The sequence below is a fragment of the Lingula anatina genome, chromosome 4 (assembly GCF_051362555.1).
Source record: "Lingula anatina isolate TDL-2025a chromosome 4, LinAna3.0, whole genome shotgun sequence".
Classification (NCBI taxonomy): Eukaryota; Metazoa; Brachiopoda; class Lingulata; order Lingulida; family Lingulidae; genus Lingula; species Lingula anatina.
Genome location: NC_141770.1, coordinates 25,582,326 through 25,594,703, shown reverse-complemented (window position 1 = coordinate 25,594,703; position 12,378 = coordinate 25,582,326). Strand labels below are relative to the sequence as shown.

The 12,378-nt window shown below is 39.9% G+C and overlaps 1 protein-coding gene across 1 annotated transcript; it reads left to right on the top strand.

Moving 5' to 3' along the window:
• The first annotated feature begins 384 nt into the window (after positions 1-384).
• Positions 385-12,063, top strand: LOC106157835 (neurexin-3b). The gene is made up of 5 exons (XM_013533599.2): positions 385-852; positions 7,444-7,541; positions 7,886-8,087; positions 10,157-10,318; positions 10,541-12,063. The coding sequence occupies exons 1-5, from the start codon at positions 763-765 to the stop codon at positions 10,652-10,654; spliced, it is 666 nt and encodes a 221-aa protein (XP_013389053.1). The 5' UTR covers positions 385-762; the 3' UTR covers positions 10,655-12,063.
• Positions 12,064-12,378: the final 315 nt, after the last annotated feature.

Sequence of the window (12,378 nt, the reverse complement as noted above, 5' to 3'; positions counted from 1 at the left end):
TTTCCGACAACAATAATAGGAAAACGTCAGTAAAATATGAACAAGCGTGCCAATGATTATGCAAACCATCGTGTGCTATATCCGCTATGAATGGACAATAAAAAGGGGGCGTTATCAGGTAGCGAACTCTGATTGGCCCTTTGAGACATTTCGCAACTACGTCTTGAGGGGATCATTCATTTTAAGCACGCAAATCGTGCTGTAACGTCACGCAGACGATACAAACTAACTACCGCTCCCTTTGGCTCACTACGCCAGTGAGTAAACCCCTTGCCATTCAATATTTCACTTCTGCTTCATGAATGAAAGCTGGTTGTGACGAAATGGGGCCATTACGCATGCCATACATAATAATGAGATAGCCTGGAGTATATATAAACCCAGGTGACAGAACTTGCCTTCACACACCGAGCGAAACTACCGTAGTAGACTCAGACAGATAAACTAGGCTAGGATAGTGTATTCAACAAGTTTAGATTAAGTTAACTCGATTGAGATTTCAAGCCGTAGCGGAACACTTCTCATATTTTATTTTTAATAGGATCACGAATTTTCTTTTTTATCGTATTGCCTAAGTCGATTGCCAAATAAGCTTATCGGGCTTGACAGACCGCGTATCGACAGGGACACTCAAGGGACCAACAGTTCATCTCTTCGCACGTGGAGATTCGCCTATCACCCACAGGGAACGCTGATAGACTTTTCACTGTCAAGGACTTTAATTTCACATTTTTTGCGATTTTTGAAAGCGAAATTATCGTCATGGACGTATTTCAGTTTGTTGCCATATGCACCTGTGTTTTGGCTGCAGTGCTTGATGTTCTGGTGAAAGCCAGCCCTATTTGTACTGGGGTAAGTCAAACTTCTATTATACACCTTAATTTATAAACTTTGAGAATTTTTTCTTGGATGAACTCGTTATATATCGCAATGTAGACGGTTACAAATGAGCATTGCTATAGAAAAACCTTATCATGATAGGATTTTACGAATTGTCACCTTCCTATTCTGTAAGCACTATGTTATCTGGGCGCTGTTTCGTGGAACGTGGAAGTTCAATTGCAGTTTATGACATAATTAGGTTCTAATGACTGCAGACGTGTAAATACTTCCGTTTGATTTTCTTCGACGGCGACAGAATGACAGATAATAATCATTGTACTTCAAAGCTTCGCGTTCAGTGCATTTTTCTTCTCAGCATGCTATAACTTTTACGTCCACATTTTTTGTGGACGCAGTCATTGAGGGGCGGCTGCAGGGATACTTCTGTAACCGACTGATTCAGCAATGTTTGGCATCACTACGGCGATGACAATTCCTACCCAATTTAAAACTTTCTTTAAAGAGCAACGACGCTAGAGTCAGTTAACGCTTCACAATTTTCGAAAAAAAGCAACGTCAGTTTGAATGAACTTCAGGGCCCGTATTCCCCACAATTGTGGTGAAGTGAAAACAAGATGCTTTATTCTACATTTTTTTTTGTCACGAACGTATTACTCACGCGACGAGTAAAATAAAAAAGTGTAAGGAAGAAACGCTATACAAATATTGTGAAACAGAGATTACGTGGCGAGGTGGTCGGAGCGTTCAAGTGTCAACACGGTTTGTATTGTGTGTGTTCTATTTGTGAAAACGATACTGCTGATTGACAGGTCCAGTGATTCGAAGCAGGCCGTCGTCTATCTCACCGGGCTATGTGCCCTTCTTCTATATTCTCAAGATAGTGATAACACTCCTATATCATCCTTGGCGATTTGTCGGATTCCCTCTATCTGAAATACACGTAAAGTTGCTGTAGTAATCTTATCTTGTGACCGGTCCTTTTTTTAAGACAACTGACGGCCCTGTTTAGATATGCAATTCTCAAGAGTTACGCGGGATTTGCGGTGTACCTATCTAACTCTCGTCTCAATAAGTCTTCATTTAGCGACTTTGATGCAATTGTGTTATAATACGCCGAGGACATATATTGGAAAGGAGGTTGCCACCTGTCACCGTAAGAGAGGTGCCAGTGATTAAGTGAGCAGTAAAACGCCAGGGTCACCTTAGTAAACTGTTGAAAGAATGAATCATCGCGATAAGAAACGTGCAGAAATAATCAGTGATGCAGAGGCACACGGCTAAAAATTGATCATTCGGTTGGATTGATTTCGAAATGAAACTATTTGAAGGAAAACGATCAGAAGTGGTCCCGAGAGAAAGAGAGAGAGAGAGAGAGAAGGAGAGAGATAGCTGAAAATTGTTCTACCAGAGAGGTTAAATTCAAAATCACACAATTTGTTATATAAAACAACTGTAGAGATTGCACGATGTATAAACACAATGATTCAAAGGATGGTGAATGGTTTTGGAACGCTTTATATCTATCTTCATGACCTCTTTTTTCTCCTTTGATCTTTTCATCCGCTAGAGATTATGCAATGTTTTTTCGAGACGAAGTGGAGGAGCCTTTGAAATCTGCTGGCTCTTCTAACTTTACGAAAAAATTGTTGAAAATGAAAATAACAAGACGCACCTTCCACCCGCAGTTGATTTTGATTTCGTGTTGGATTTAAGTTGGGTTGAATTCAAAACGCAAATGACAAAAAATGTAAAAAAGGGCATTCTTTAAACAATAAATAAATGAAAGAAGACCTATTGATGAAACAGACTAGTTTTCCTAACCGGGCCCGCCCTTGCAAACATGCACTTTTCTCCTCCGCTCGCCTAGAAACTTCCCTCGGGGTACGTGCACATGACAGTATCGCGTGCGTAAAAGTGACAAACAGTAAACTTATTATTCTTTGAAATAGAAAAAAATTGAAGCCCCCACTCCACAAGGGGTACCGCTAAAGAATGAGCATTGATTCATTACGTACTAACCTGTTGAGCGGGTGGAAATTTACGAGCGTGGTACTTGTGAAAGATTGTGCAGTGTGATTGGAGAAATTTGAACGAAAACATGTCGGTGTCATTTTATGAAGTGCACTTAAAATAATGTTTTTGCTCTCAAATATAGCCATCAGTGCTTTGTTTCAGATATAACCTAAAATTTATTTTCATAATATTTTGAGTTGGGAGGCATTATTCGGGTGTGTTTTGATCACATTGTCAACTTTTAAAGGTTAAATGTCTTACCCGAAAATGTTTGTTACGTTTTATGTACGCAGTTCCCACTACTAATGGACGTATATACACGTGGGTATTTCAAACCCGTGTTCTGTTCATAGTAAAGAGTGCTCCTTGTGTAGAACGCATCAGTACAGAACCATCGGAACTGTTTTCCCAATTTCTATGACACAGCAAAATGTTGCGGTCGCAACAACGCTTTGGATGCGTAAACATAATAAAATGCATTGTGTGTCAAGAACAAAGTATTTCGAGCATCTAAAATAAAAATGTCAGTCTTCAAAGTTTGAGGGAGCACGCGCGGGCACCTTTTCGTTTGCGTGAACTTTCTGTATTTTTAAAAAAAAAGCAAACATCTGCCCCGGAAATATATTGCCAGATAGTGCAACAAAAAGACGTGTTGTTATGTAGCACATTTCAGTTTCTTTATAACCACCCATGAAATACAATGTAACAGGTTGCTTTCTTTTCGTTCTCTCGGTACTTCGCAGGATGGTTTGGTCTTCCGGTAGTGACAGCCGTTAAACACATCATTATAGAATGCTGTGGAAATATATTTTCCCGAGAATAATGAATGGACGGCCCCCCTTCGACTATAAAATCTGCTCCTTTACTCGCGTAATGAAAGAGCCTTTCTCAACGCGATTACGAAAATAAATGCGCAATAGGCTGTAGAAAGGTCGTATATCAAATAAAATACAATTTTTGATTTTTTCTCTTTTTCTTTTCTGTGTGTGTGTGTGTGTGTGTGAGAGAGAGAGAGAGAGAGAGAGAGAGAGAGAGGGTAGATATGTCTGACATACATAAAAAATTTTAATCACTCGGTGATCAACATCAAATGGGCGGGAAAATCCACACCTAATTTTTTGTTCAATTGAGCGGCGTGCACTCTTCCTGTTATTGGCGTTCCATTGGGAGGTGGGGACAAAAATGACCAAATATTGTTCCAAAATGTTTATAATTAATAGCCTGAAACCAGTATCGTTGCCCGATCCCCAGGCTAGGGCACGCAAAACAAAATTAGACAAACTTGTGAATGGCATGTGAAATCGCACATTCCAATATGGCTGCAACTCGTGGGCGGAGATGCCTTGTGTTAGTAAACACGCGACCGGCGTTTATTCATGTGTCCCAGGAATGTAAATACTACATGAAAGCCATGTTCTTTTCAATGAATGAAGTACGTGGATATACTTACGGCTATATCGCATCTCACTTTCTGAGTCTCGTGTGTCAAAAAGTCAGATGGCACCGGAAACGTGTTCGGAAAACATCGCAATTTCATTTTACCTCAATAAATATTCCCTGCGCTCAAAATAACACTTAAGAAAATTGCTTAAAGTTGATAAAATTGCCCGGATCCTCTCGCGAAGGGGTGTTGGTTTTAATTTTAGCTTTAATTACGTCAACCAGGTCTGCTCCGCACGTGCGGCCGCTTAGTGTTTTTTGGTTCTATTAAACTTCAACGGCGCTGATGGAGCGAAATCGTTTAGCTCGATTTTCACATCTGTTTCACCTTAAATAACACCTTGTTTTGGATGTGCACAAATTAAAGGAATATCTGAGGAATTGGTGGAATTTTTTTTTCTTCTTGGGGGCAATGCGTGATCCGTTGGTACGTTGGGCAACTAAGGCTAGCCTTTTCACCCATGATCATCCGGACCCCACCCAAAAAAACATTACTTTTTACCAGTCCGGACAGCTTGTCGTCTTCTTCATGCAACTCGTCTATAATATTTTGCCTTATATCTTATCTGCATATCGCAATTACCATCAGTACACCCTAACTTTATTATTTCTAGTGCTGAACTACTCCTATGTTTTCATTCATAATTCCAGAGGACTAGCGTGTCGCTCCGTCATATCCTATTTTTACGCTGCGAAGCTCGATATTAGGCGTAATTTTGAGGGAAATGGGACAAAACACGCAAAACTGCCTTGCCTTGGCACAAAAGTAATGCAAGCTGGCACGCGCCAACCCAAAATTTCACAAAGACTAAGAACTAGCGAATTTTTCAGCAACAAAATGGACTTCCATGTATTCTATATCTATACCATAAAATTCAAATAACTGGCTTACGCATTAATAGAGTCAATATTCTCTTTTCCCTCCTTTTCTTACTTTTTATCAATTGACGCTGTCAACTAGTTAAAAAAAGATTATTAGATTTGTACACTAAGCATGTATTTACACCAGCGATAGGCCGTGAGCCTCGGTGAAAGGTTGGACATTCATTTCTTTGGGGCGTCTAATTTATATTTCGCTAATAGAAAATTGTTCGCCCTTGGCACGACCTTTTTGCGCAGTTTTCAACCTAGGGGCCATCAGGAGTGGGCGTAGCCTCTCTTTACGGCCTCTTGCATGGCAGCCGTGAGATTATTCTCCTGATACATAGTGATTCAATTCAGTTCTATTAGCGATCGGACTTTTTGGATTTAGTATACACGCACCAACACACCTCCGTTTGCATAAGCCCCCCCCCAGGATAGGGGGAGAGGTACAGGGTCTCGAACAAAACACCTGTTGACCAGAAAAAGGTCCATTCTAAATCAAAAATTGACCTGTGCTCTAAGCAATTTCTCGAGTTAGGTCAACCAAGCGGGCAAAATAAGGTCTACTTTTCAGAAAAAGAAAAAGACACCTCCCCTCTCCTTTTGAAATCGCTGCCTGAACACTTACAATTCCAATATCTGCCGTGAGCACGGACAACACTCCATTCAGACCATGGCATGGCGTGATCCGCGGTGCCTACATGTTCAACAGCGTTTTAGATTCTGTGATAAATGTGTTTAAATCACGTCGGCCATGTGATCCGCGATTTAACAGCGTTATTATCCAAAGGTGTTCGGGCAGGTGGGACTTCCGGAGGTAATTATTGAACACACTGATAACGCTGATAGAGATCTACGAGGTGAGTTATTGGGCCGAGTGGTTTGGGGTAGGGGTTCGGGGGGGGGGGGGGGGTCAGGATCACACGCCGTGTGGAAGGACGTTTCTTTCTGGCTTAACTCAGCTGACTATCTGTGTGGGTCTCTTCTGATTTCTTTATATCACACAGTTATGAGGAATAAATATTTCAAAAGAATTTATACTTGAAAATGAAGAATATAGTGACCGTATTCTTCTACCAGACCAGACCCCAGCCTGAACCCGACTCCAGAGTTGAAAAAATGACAGTGAAGCATGACAAACCAACAACAGCTGTTCTATCTTATCTTAACAAAGAATATATTATTTTTTTTGTTAATTTAAACAGGATTACATGAAAGACACGCAGCTTTTACACGCATAAGATTAAAAAAAAAAAAACAGAATAAAAAATCGCTTTTCCCAATATGTTAATCCGCGCACACCAGACAAGACATCCCGTGCACTATCATCTAACCTGCGAGACGAAATAAATCTTGGTTTCATACTTAATTATAGTTAAAAAGACGTGAGCCATACATAAAAAATACAAACGTGACAAACGACACGAAGGAAAGATGACAACGCGCGGATAAACTGTAGTAAAAAAAGTTTGAGGGTTGGACGCCTAGCGTTCAGTACCGCCCCCTAAGACCGCACTAAGTCAAATTAATAACGTACAACCCATGGATGTTCAACTGACACTGCATCTTATGTGGATGGATAAAAGTAAAGAAACACATAGACTAACAAGGCAACACAGTTATTCCGTCGCTGCACGGGGATGAGTCATCGTACAATTAGCCGATCTTTTTATAAACTTTTCCCCATTAAAGGTGACAATCTCACACACCGGCAGCGGGGTCCGTGTGCTAACCTTGATATATTCCATTGCAATTGATGCCACTTTATTTACATGAGATTTAAAAGTAAATTAAGTGTCACCGCTCACCTTAACCTCTGTGGCCGGGATTTATGGCGGTGCGCGATGAGTCATTCCTTTTACCTGATTCAGCCACTTAACAATGTCAATATTACGCACAGAAGCACTTTTAAGGTGTGACATTTTTTAATCACCTTGGATCCTTGTTGTCACTGCGACTTGGTTTTATGTACCGTCAATGTGCGAATCTCGATATGTTTTTTGACGTAGATATCTATAGTTTATCTTGTTTGATATATTTGAATGATTTCGAAAAGCTCCCCTCCCCTCCCCCGCCATATCATCGGCGGGTCGTACCTTGTGCCTGTCCGGTCAATCTATTTGTCAATCTAAAAATACAATTTGATATAATTGCTGGCCAAAGTTTAGCCTTCATTAACAGCTTCAATGCATTAAAGGGTTGTAAATTGCGTTCAATGCGCCTTTTAGGTAATAAAAACTAGAAAAGAATAAAATCCTTAAAAATGTCTCCTTTTACTTCTAGGCAAAGATGGACATAACGAACAGTTACGGCGTACGGACGGAGAAGGTTCACGGCAGTAGGGTCCAGTTCTCAAGCTTGTCTCCCTCACTGGATAAAGGGTACGTTATTTCCCTTCTTCTACTTTCTCTCTCCATGACCCAGCCTCCCACCCCGCCATCTCTCTCTCTCTCTCTCTCTCTCACACACACACACACACACGCGCGCGCGCGCGCGCAGCACGATTGCTTTATTCATTTTTAACGTGCGCGCGCTTCAGTATCCACATTAGACGATACATTTTTTAAAAAGAATCCGAAAAGAACAAGACACCCTTAACCTCTTAAAATCAGTCGCAGACAGTTGTGAAATTTTCAAAATCAAAGCTTCTCGCCAAATGACGAGATGGTCTCCGCGAAAAGCTAACATGGTCTAGTATTTTTAAAAGATCATGGTTTTCTTCCAGGTCTAAACTAAACATCGAGTTTAGAACCTCGTCGCCCTCCGGTTTCGTCTTCCTCGCCTCCACAGGCTCCAGAAGGTCCACCATGACTGACTACGTGACGGTGTACCTGAAGGACGGACACATGTATTTCGCGTTCAAATGTAACGGCATGACGGGCCGGCTCCGAGAGAGGAAACAGCTGGACGACGGCCAGTGGCACAAGGTAGGTTCATGGAGTCTATATTCGGTGGGGTGAGGTGAGGTGGTGGTTGGGTTAATGCCTGGTGGTGGTGGTTGTGGGGGGGGGGGGGGGGGTCGGTAATAGGAAAAGTGAAACCACCTGCAACAGTGTTTCAGAAAGCTACTTTACAGCACGTGTTCTTAAATGTTTTGTATCTTTTGGCCAGGAACACATTTTCAGTTTCAAATTACACTTGAAATGAATGTGAATGAATTAATCATAAAGCCTTTTTAGAAAATGAAAAATGCATGACGCATCAATCAATTTCAACATCCAAGACGAAATTAGATGCTTAAAGATATAATTAGCTCACGTATATATAAATAGATATATGACAAAAATAAGCAAAGAGCTAATGCCATGGATGGCAAAGTCGCGTCATGCCAACCAAAGCCAGGGAGTGGTTCACATAACCGGTAATGTGAAGCTACCTCTGGCAGCACCCTTCACTTACAATACACCAAAACACTTAAATATCACGAAAAAGTTCCCATGTAGTCAGAACTTTTGTCTTTATCGTCATGGACATTGTGGAGGCACAAATAGCGGGCCACTCCTTGCGGATTGCCGAACATTCGATAACCTTCATCACACCTCGTGAAAAACCCAGGCGGACACCCAAGCCACGTTGTCGCCCTCGTCGTCATTCAGTCCTGTTTCCAGGGCAAAATTTCCCAGTATTTGGTGTCCGATAAAAGATCACACACCTATGACTATAGCGCTCCACTAATTAAACATATTTGTAAGCATGATGAAATGTGGCCAGAATTCATACCAGGATTAGCAAGTGTTTATTACATCGGAAGCTAGTATTAGATTGACGAGTTCTTTTGAAGAAATGAGTTTTATTGGTATTGCTTCTGCCCGTCGTAATTGAATACTCGGACGTCAACTGGCATCCTACAACGTACAATGTAGACTCACTGCTGAATTATTTTATCTTATTCAGAAAGAAATGTTGTTTGGGGAGAATGATTAATAACAACCTAACACCTCTTTTGGACAACGTTTATGATGATAATTATATGATATATAATAATATATGATAACCTATCTTTATAAACTATAAAAATACATGTACGTCTGTGACATAAGGTCAATAGCCCGAGATTTTGAGAAGATTTTAGTTCAGACATGAAAAGACGGGATTTAAATTATATTATTAAAAGTGTGTTTACTGTAAGTTGTGACACGTTACCAAATCGGAATATAAAAATGGGGAATATTCATTGTTTTACTTCCCCAAACGTTTGCAGTTTGTCTCGACTTTAATTAAATGTATTTACACTTAAAATCGACATGTACTCTATTTTCTGTCCTTTTTATCTTACCCCTTATAATTTGTTCCTATTGTTAAGACATTGGCAGAGCGTAATGTAAGGTGCTAAAACATGAAAAGCTCCGTAGCTAAAGATAGCGGCGATTTTCTTCTCTGATAAAATTTCACGCGCTGTCGCCCTCACCGGAGATGACACCAAAAGCATCCGTCTCCGGTTTAGATAAAAAAAAAGAACTACCCCGGGAAGTGCTCGTTGATCAAATGTCCTCGCATCCTTTATCTCATTGATGATAAGATCGCTAATCTCAAACGACTCATCAGAGTCTTGATCAAACAAGGTCAAACAAGAACCGGAAAGTGCGGTGCCTATCTAATAGTAGGTCATAAATGACTGTTCCGATGAAAATGATCAAAATCTGCAAATGGTGTGAAGATTCGACAAAATAACGCTAATAGGCGATTCAGTTTGAACTAAAATTACCAAGTGAATCTTGGAGGATTCATTTGCAAAAAAAGAAGAAAAAAAAAGAAAAAAAGATATAACAAAAAGTAACAATGCAATAAACAGCAATACACGCATTTTACGCATTTCATGCAAGTCGTTATTGTTGTGGAACTGTTTGAGGCATATTTTGATGATTTCGTATTTTCTAGTGCAATGCACAAAACTTGATAGTTAGATCTCTCTCTCACACACACACACACACACACATTCACGAAACAAAATCATCAGGCAATCAATTTAATCACGATTGATTTCTCTATTTTTCAGCTGAACTATAATCGTGAAGACGGGACGCCGGGCGCCATTAAAATCAACCATGAATCCCCGTACCGCCGCTACCAGGTCTCGTGCCCTTCCTTCAACACCCTGTTCTTTGGCGGACTACCACCTCACTTGGTGCGACAAGTGACGTCAGATCTGGGATTAGAGGTAAGGTTTCTCATTTTCAGTTAAATTTTCCTTCCGTTTATTTGAATCTACAAAAGCATCAGCAAAAGTACATCAAATACAATATCAAAATCCCCAGTTTGCAATTTTTCATGAATCGCCCAGCTTTTAAAATTGGACTTACACCATGTGAAGAGAGAGAGAGAGGTTACTTTTTGATATGTATGTAGCAAAACTTTAACATATTTGTTCTTTTGCTTTCAGAACGAATTCGGCAACAACAAAGCTCACCGCTTAGAAGGATGCTTCCGTAACGTAAACATTGACAATAAACAATTCCGTGTTGAGCCTTCCTATCACAGCGTGTCAACATGTTGACGTCATCAATATTTAGGCTGACGTAATACCCACCAACCAACGCAGATAGAGATGAAAATATTTCAGTTGAAATTAGTAGAATATGGTACTCAAACAGCGCTGAGCGCTTGAAAGTGCCACTACAATAGAAGCTGTAAGTAAAAAGCGTCTATGACGTCAAAGTATGCGTTCAGGGAACGTGTCAAGACCATGACGTGCGTTAAGTTTTTGACGCCAGAGAGTTCACAGATGCCTAAATAGCTGACCAACCAGCGTTCCACATCATATTTATTATGGCGCTAAACAAAAGCGGGCAGAACTTATTACGGTGCTTGAGAATGATTGCAGACGTTTCTCTAACGATTACCATTAGAGGTCGCTTCCGATGATAATGACGCCGAGAAAATTCCATACGAACATTCGCAGCTTTTTTTTTCCGTCCACACTTGTCACATGTTTGCCTAACATCTGAGGGTTCTCGGGAAATTGAAGTTCGGAAACTAGGTCTAAGTCGAATTTCTCGAAGACAGGGCATGTTCTATACATATGCTTATGGTTGCCTGAGAGATGCGTTGCTGTCGTTTATTTATTGCAATTTGTAGACAAACGCTAGCCTATTGCTTAAAATTGATCTAGTAAGATCTTCATAAGCCAAGTAAAAGGGCGGTACGAAATCTAAAAGAAATATGTAATTTTATAACAGTAATTGTTTTTGGTGACATGCCAAACACACGCCTAGATAAGGCCTGTTCCACAAAACGATGCATGACGTGCACATAAAGAATGTATGAAAAACCATAGTGACTTCATCATTAGAACCAACATGGTTTCAATTTTTTACGGATGGATAATTAGGCCAACATTAGACATGTAGCCTATACCGAGTACAGATGAGATTAACCTCAAATATAACATTTCCAGCCATTGAAATTATGAGCGCATCGAGACGTGCAAATATTACAATAACGACCAAGATTCTAATGTTGATAAATTACGAATCTACTACATTACAATTTTCAAGTCTTATAAACGCATTATGTGCAGTGTACATTCGTTGTCACTCAAGCGTCGCTTTGGGGGCATACATGCCAATTCCTCAGTTTTGATGTTTCACAATGATGTAAGATATTCATACAATTCTCAACTTGTCTTTATATCAATTGCCATTGTTTCCAAAACGATACGGTGCGGGAATTGAAATTTAAGAGTTATATGTTTTCAGCCAATAATTCAGGCGATTTGGTAATAGCATAGGAAGAAACGTCTTCCCCTACTCGTGTATGGTCTTTTCTATTACCTTCTCCGTATTAACTGAATGTGTACATAGTTTTAAGTTAATCATATTTATGTTATTATTTAACTTGAATGACATCTATTCTTCTTTTCTCATAGATGTTTACCACTGAATAAATATGTACAGATAAACCGAACTTTTTTCTCTTTGTTTTTGATATTAATAACTATAAAAGTGGGGCAGAAAATAGTATTATTTGATAAAATGGAGATCGCTCTTGTGGTTTTAAGCAGTTTAAAATATTGCTTTTTCTCTTGCTTAAATGGCCTGTCTCAATTTGAATTCGTGTCTCAAAATAATCGAATAAGAATTTAGAATAAGTTGTCTCGTCAGAAAAGAATACTTACCCTTTGTATCTCACCCTTATGTTCATATTTACTATAACTGATTAGCAATATCTGCACAAGGATGTTTGAGCTCAACACTAATCATACACCAGTTATAACGTATT

Coding starts and splice junctions, on each gene's coding strand:
- LOC106157835 (XM_013533599.2), top strand. CDS start 763: ATGGACGTATTTCAGTTTGTTGCCATATGCACCTGTGTTTTGGCTGCA. Junction 853..7,443: donor CCAGCCCTATTTGTACTGGG/GTAAGTCAAACT, acceptor TTTTACTTCTAG/GCAAAGATGGACATAACGAA. Junction 8,088..10,156: donor ACGACGGCCAGTGGCACAAG/GTAGGTTCATGG, acceptor TCTATTTTTCAG/CTGAACTATAATCGTGAAGA.